The sequence below is a fragment of the Trifolium pratense genome, linkage group LG1, assembly GCF_020283565.1.
Source record: "Trifolium pratense cultivar HEN17-A07 linkage group LG1, ARS_RC_1.1, whole genome shotgun sequence".
Classification (NCBI taxonomy): domain Eukaryota; kingdom Viridiplantae; phylum Streptophyta; class Magnoliopsida; order Fabales; family Fabaceae; genus Trifolium; species Trifolium pratense.
This window is the reverse complement of record NC_060059.1, coordinates 48,112,659-48,120,269: the sequence shown is the minus strand read 5'-3', so window position 1 is coordinate 48,120,269 and position 7,611 is coordinate 48,112,659. Positions and strand designations below refer to the sequence as shown.

Below are 7,611 nucleotides of genomic sequence, written 5' to 3'. Positions count from 1 at the left end.
ATAATTCGACCACTAATTTGATGGATGTATTTTCCTATTGCGCACCTTTCTTAAAAAATGTCAGTACTATAGTCTACATCCTAATGCGTCCTTGATTGTAACCCAAAAACAAAACCGTTTATGAATTAAATATTGTCATATGTTCGTGTTGAATCGAATGGCTTACCAAAACGATTTTCTTCTATTTTAGATACCATTCAATTATTTAAATCTTAATTAAACTCTTCTTTTGAAATTATTATTTCTTTTTTATTAGTTGACAAAAGTCTTTAATTTATATCAGCATAGGAATTGATGGATTATGACATTTTTGGTTATTAGCTTCAGCTTTCAGCTTCTATCAGATTGCGACTATCATCAAGTTGCCATATATAACCTGAACTTCCTACACCTTAATAAAGCACATTTTCACATGCTATAATCAAAACTAATTTACAACATAGGCTTACATAATTGTTGCACGTCGACTAGTTTAACATAGAGCCGGAAGCAAACGAATTGACAAGAAGAATGCCGTCTAAAACAACTCAAATTCCACTTGTTCTCCTGTTGTTGTACACTCTAAAAATTTGCCATCCTTGCTTTGTGACTGTGCAATCATGTCTGAAAGTCCCAATTCAAATTCACAAAGGTCAGGAAGTTCTGGTGGGATAGCACAACGTATTAATGCCCAATTAAGGCCCTCGAAGAAGGGATGTTGTTTAATCTCTGCAGCGCCTTTCTCTGTACCTAAACGGTTTTCAGGCTCTTTAACTAACAACCCTTTAATAAGATCCCTTGCTTGGAAACTAACAAACGGGCTATCAGGGAATCGGAGATTTTGCAAGACGACGTTGGCTAATGTTTCTTCATTGTTAGAACCTTTGAAGGGTGTTCTACCATATAAAAGTTCATAAAGAAAAACACCAAATGTCCACCAATCAACTGCAGCTCCATGTCCCTCTCCTTTGATGATCTCAGGTGCTAGGTATTCATGCGTACCAACAAAGGAATTTGATCTTGCATCCGTGGGCTCTGCCACAAGCTGCGGCAATGATCTGATATAAGCAGCAAGATCAGCTTTTAGTTTCCTTGCTTTTGCCGCAGGTGGTAAGAATCTAGGACTGAAGCATGCAACTTGACAAGATGGTTCAATGCAGAATGGCTCGATGCAGCTTGACTTTGTGCATGTACCAGAAACCTTGGCAGGATCTATATCAGATGATTTCAGAAGTGTTGGGCTAACGTCACACCTGAGTGAAAGGTCAAAATCTGTGAGCATAATGTGACCGTCTTCTCGAACAAGAATGTTTTCTGGTTTCAAATCACGGTAAACAACTCCAAGCATGTGCAAGTACTCCAAAGCAAGAAGGACTTCAGCTACGTAAAACCTGCAAGTACAAGGTTATCTGGTGAATAAAAAATCACATTCTAATGTGTTTTCATGTAGAATACAAGGTTTGGCTTACACTAACGAAAAATTGCAGATCAAAAAAATCATTCAATTACGTTTACTATCAAAGCAATTTGCAAGTTGATAACTACTAAACAGTTTGCAAGTGGCGCGATATATCGTTGAAAAATTGCATGCGCAATAGCACATATAAGGGAAACTATAATTAATCAAGACTAATATCACACCAGTGCAATGCACATAAAGTGAACAACATTGTATTAGTAGATTTTACTTCAAAAACTATTTAAAAATTTTAAACTTGCTTAATCTTGATCATAAAAAAGATAGAGCAATTGTTTTATTTACACAGACAAATTAAGTAGACATCGAATCAGATATAACATTAAGATAAACAAACAATTGCTTCTCCTAGGAAAATTTCAGAATCATACAAAGATATATACACATGTTGGAAAATCTGTCTTAATTGCAACTAACTCTGCAGTTGCGCTATGTTATTGGACCACTTTGTCTGTCTTCAATAAAATGGTATCTATATTGCCCATTATTGCCCACCAAAAGTGTGGTGGAGCCATAACCCGTTGGTCCATGAGTTTATATACAAACCATTCTCAAACCTTAAGTTTGAGCAATAACCTTAAAAATTTAGCTCAGCATTTATAGGATAGAGGAATATCTATCCAGAAACAGTGAGTGGCTACTTCACAACAGAATCATGAATCAACATTAAAGTGTGATTGGTTGAGGGAGAACAGCAAACACATTTTCAACCAATACAAGCTGCAAAGTGTGCAAGCATGCACAAACATATATATGCAACATTTTATAACTCGGACTCGTATTATATATTGTGCAGCAATGCAACATGTTCACCTATAAACATATCAAAATAAAAATCTATATCAAGTGCACTGGCTATGCCAGAAATACACGACAAATTATGATTGATGAGAATGAGCACAAGCATATATCGGCAACTATGTAAATTAAACAAATGATGTAACCTGTGACCAAAAGGAAAACAAAATCTTAATATATTTACTGAACAGTAGCTCTTAGTTTTGTACCTTGCTGCTGGCTCTGAAAAACATCTACCAAGCTGTTTCTGACGTAGAACATGAAGATCTCCTCCAGGACAATACTCCATGACCAGACATGACAGATTTTCTGATGTAAACTGTGCATATAGTGTTGGAAGAAAAGGATGATCCAGCATTCGTAATATTTCCCTTTCAGTTTGAGCCCTAGGCATCTTCTTCCTTCTTGCCAAAAATTCATTGTCCATTACTTTAATAGCAAACAAACAATTTTGGCCAATTAGTTCAGAAAGATATACAGTACCAATGTCTCCACAACCAAGTTTCTTCAAAAGATTGAAGTGTCTCAAGCCCAGGACGCCATGCTGCATTTGAGCATCTCGTATAGCTTGCCATCTAAAGTCCTTCGACATGTGAGGCCTATTGCCACAGCTAGAACCACTGATATTACTCTCGTCACTGGTACTTGTACTACTACTGTAGTCACCTTGGCTACTCTTTGAACTTTGTGAAAATTCAAGCTGCTCTTTCAATCTGGTATTCTTTTTCACTTTTGCAACTTCTATGCCTCTATTACAACCATTTGATGCTGGCCCAGAGAGTACACTTTTCAAGTTTATTCCATCTGCAGGGCTTGGGGTGCCTAATGATATAATACCTTTGCTGCTTTCTTTATTTGTATTTTCGATTTCACACCAACATCTCTCACAAACAAGTGGAGTTGCAGTGAGAACTGGGTTGTTATTTTCCTCATTGGATGGAGGAACATGTAAAGCAGCATCAGAGCCCTGCTTTAGTTTCTTCTTACCCAAACTCTTGGTTTTTATGACGGATTTTACTGTTCGGGGGCTATTGCGCGAAAGTTTGCACACTCTATTGCCATTCACTGAAGAGGAAGATATTGTTTGTACCATACCTTTCCGCACATTCTTCGACATAGATGCTTTATTTCCTAACTTTTTAGGTGAAGAATCTTTTTCAGGCAACTCTACTTTACTTCCATCGGTGTTACAACAAGATGGAGAGGAAGCAGACATTTGATTTTCTATTTGAGTAGGTTCTGATGGTTGGGCTGAAGCCCCGGCTTTACTTGTCGAACATTCCGAATCACTTTGCATCAATGAAGCCCCTGAATCATTTTGTGTAGTTGCAACTGCGGTTTTGGAAGAATGAGCATTTTGGCTCAATGGTGTGCTTTTGGAAGTTTGATGAGGCGGAGATTCTTTATTCAAGACAAGTGACTTGTCTTCTTCTAGCACCAGAGATATTTCAGTTGAACTCCCTTTACTCTCAACATTAGAAGGCCCGGATCTTCTAGCATCAGTGACAACTGAATTGTACAATGTTTGTATCTTCCCGGCCTCTGATATTCTCGGAGAAGCTGCTGACTTTGATAACCTTTTCATAGCAGCCATTTCCGATGCCTTAGATATACATAGGTCTCTTAATGCCTGCTTCAAAGTCACCGGCTCAGAAATCCCAACTCGTGGGGATCGAGGCACTGTCATTGGCTTTTTTAATGCACTTCTCATATTAGGACTTGTTCCATCTGGTAGAAAGCTCAAATCCCTTGATGAAGACTTGAGAGTAATTGATTCAAACAGCTTATTAATATCATTATCTAGATTATCCTTGTATCCCAGTTTCAGCGCAGGAAGCTTCTGATTTTTCTCAGACACACTATATCCAGAACTGGACTGATATATCCCTACATCTTTCGCTGTATTTAGGTCTTCCCTTGCTTCAACAATTTCACAAGTACCCGAGAATGATCCCATTAGTGATAAATTAAATTTCTCCACTAAATTTGGCGTGGTAGGAGTAACAGAAACAAGTCAACACTCAACCCAAAAGTCTATTGTGGTTCATTTCACATGCAAACATAATTGAATCCGCAATCCAACTTTCATAAGTCAAACCAATCCTTTATTGAAATCAAATCTGAAGTCTGAACGGTGCATCCCTTTCTTTACCATCTATGTGACATAACAACCTGATAATGGTCAATAATTGAATGCATCAGAAAAAACCAAAAGGAAATATGAAAACTGTAAACTAAGCAAATTAAAACAGGGAAGGGCGCAAATCGACAAAAATCAATAATAAACAAAAATAAATCATCAAAACTGTAAGAAAAACACTCCAAAATCAGTCATTACAACTGATATTTTCTATTTTAAGTTCTAACAGATTGACATAAACTGAAATTAATGTGAAAATATGAATACAAGTCAATCCATCTCATACAATACAATAATTTAACTATTCATTCCTTTGATAAACCAAAGAATGGTAACTATGATAAAAATTCAAGGAAAAAAAAATATCAGGATTTTCATAACTGAGCAAAACATTGATCTGGATAGGGCACAACAAAATACAATCCTGAAAAACACAAAAAATAACAAAAATAAAAAAACTGATTAAATCACAAAATCAGATCAAATCTCAAACAAACCAAACTTGTAAGCAAGTTCTCGTTGTTCATATTCACAACAACATTTTACAGATCCATAACAAAAATGAAGATTCCTTGTGCTGTTTGTTCTTCCATGAAATAGCAGCTTCTTCCCCAAAAGTGAAGTTCCAAAACAAGAAAAAGTTGAAACATGAATAACAGATTACAATCTACAGTTCATATATGAATTAACAACAAACACTTCTTTATCATATAAACACGAAACAAGTTCAGAGTGTGATCCAAAACCGTACCTGCAAGTAATAGAAATTGGAAGAAGCAGTAGTACATTGAAACTGTCGGTAATTTAGCGTATGAAATCCACAGCACAGAAGAAGCAATCAAGGTGAAGAACTGAAAGAGACGCAGAGAAAGAGAGAGAAACCCTAAACCACCATGGAAATGATGAAGAAAAGCTTTAGAAGAAAAGATGAAGAAGAAGAAGAAGATTCAGAAATTTTTTTTATTTTTTTTCCTTTTCTCATTGTTCTGCTTTTTAGCGCTGATAATTAACATGGTCCCACTAATATGATAAAAAAAAACAAAAAAAATTTAAACTGTTTCATTTTCATTTTCATGTTTAGTATGATTGAAAAATACTAAAAAATAAAGCCATAGAATGGGGCACACGGAAATTGAATTATTTAATTAGAAAATAACAGATTTAGTATTGTTTTTATTTTTTGTCGCGTTTTGGTTTAAATAATTTTCATTCCATTAAAAAATTATTTGGAGATCTCAGATTTGCCTACCTCATAATTTGAAATTGGGAAATTCTTTCAATAGTATCCAATGCTTTTTTTTTTTTTTTTAGTTTTTTGTTTGATGTATAATAAGTATAATAACAAAAAAACAAAATTATATAATATGCTTTCCATTTAATAAAAGGTGGTACTGATAAGCCATGTGATATAAGGTAGAGGGCTGTCTGTGAATGTCAGTATTATTGTTCAATTAATTGAGACTTATTTATTTCACACTTATATTTTGAATTAATTGTTTGATGCTATGAACATATTTTCAGATTAAAAAACAATGAATTTGTACCAACGAAAGCAGTTAGCTACCATTTATTGGAGTTAATGGTTAAATGAACTCATTTATAAACAAAGAGAAACCTTATTCGGTTTCTTTTCTGGTGTTGGCTTGAGTTCTTGGAGTATATTTCTCTCAAAGTTGGGTTGGTCCATACAAAGTAAAAAAAAAAAAAATCTGGCTTTAAATGAGACCCCCACAAGTGGATAGTGAAATTAGTTCCTTCGAATTAGTCGGTTCTAGAATCGGATATTAAGTTTTTTTAAAATAAAATAAAATATATTGGTTTCTTTTTGATAAATTATTAATCATTTTATGAAGAAAATTCATGAATGTTACTATGAATAGGTATGTTGAGGTTATATTTAACCTTATATTGTATAATTTTGTAAAGGGGAAAGAAAGACCAAATTCTTTGTAAAGTCGTACTACACTTGAAATTCTTAATCAATAACTTAAGTTTGAGTCTTGTGAATAAAAAAAAAAATGTTATCACAATTCTCACCGTCAATTAAAAATATACTTTGCTTAGGAATATATGGTGACATCCTTGTATTCTTTTTCCTAGATGGATTGGAATACAATACATATAGCAGTATATTTGTCCGTAATCATTAGATCATTTTCAAACTTTTTGTTCTTTAATATAAGACCTTTTTTTTTTACAAATATAAGACCATTTTAAAATTCAATTTGTATTAATATTTTTTTTATGCAAAAATACTCATACTTTAGGCCTAATTGGAAAATGTAGTGTATTTCTCTATTTTATTAATATTAATTGTAGGGATAAATACATAAAAATAACACAATTTTTTGTCAAATGTTTTTATACTTTAAAAATATTAACCACAGAAATTTCAAAATAATATTATTATATTTAATTTATTTAACTAGTATCTCAAAACACCGGTAAACATTTTTTCATATTTTTTTTTTTAAAAAAAAAAAAAACTTCATTCTTGAAAGTCAAGTCATCAATACTATATGGGCAGTCCTTTGGAATTGCGGAAGGATGGTGGTTATGAAACATCATGAACCTAATTTACCTAATATCATTGCACTCTGTTTTGCCATAATGGCCATTATCATTGATCATTGATAAATATGAATCCCAAAGCAGAGACAGCTTGAATGTCCAACTACCAATCACCCTTCAATATATATTATAGGTCAAATTAATACATCAATTTTTTTCCTAATGAATCTAAAAATAATTTTTTTGCTTATAATAATAACGAAAGAGAGTAGTACCGCAGTAAATAATAATTGTCATTTTATTTTATTCATTGGACATTGATAACTCCGTTATTACACACTAAAAGTGACATATTCAAGGGAGTTTAGAGGATCTTTTGATGAGATTTTAAGCTTAGAATAAGTGAAATTCATGGTTTTGAAGAGTTGGTTTATGTGGAAGAAATAAGGAAAAGCTGTCAAAAAGTATTACAGAAAGTCTAAAAAACTGTCAAAAGTGTTGCTGAAGGCCTAAAAAATTGTTGCTGAAAGGGCTGCGCCCAGGCGCGGGAGGGCTGCGCCTAGGCGCAATTTTGCATCAATTTTTCACATTTTCTCGCTGTTTGCTGCGCCTAGGCGCAGGAGGGCTGCGCCTAGGCGCAATGCTGACCTTGTTGACCCATTTTTGCACTATTTAAAGAGGAAAACACCCATTGGAAAGGGGTTAC

At 34.0% G+C, this 7,611-nt stretch overlaps 1 protein-coding gene across 2 annotated transcripts; it reads right to left on the bottom strand.

The window, feature by feature from the left end:
• Positions 1-362: 362 nt before the first annotated feature.
• Positions 363-5,563, bottom strand: LOC123924445 (serine/threonine-protein kinase D6PKL1-like). Of its 2 annotated transcripts, none has more exons than XM_045977345.1 (3): positions 5,146-5,563; positions 2,464-4,426; positions 363-1,370 (listed from the first exon to the last, which is right to left on the bottom strand). In XM_045977345.1, the coding sequence occupies exons 2-3, from the start codon at positions 4,209-4,211 to the stop codon at positions 518-520; spliced, it is 2,601 nt and encodes an 866-aa protein (XP_045833301.1). In that variant the 5' UTR covers positions 4,212-4,426; positions 5,146-5,563; the 3' UTR covers positions 363-517. The 2 variants fall into 2 exon arrangements, with proteins under 2 accessions (XP_045833301.1, XP_045833295.1); XM_045977339.1 differs by having other exon boundaries at positions 2,464-4,997; positions 5,146-5,372.
• Positions 5,564-7,611: the final 2,048 nt, after the last annotated feature.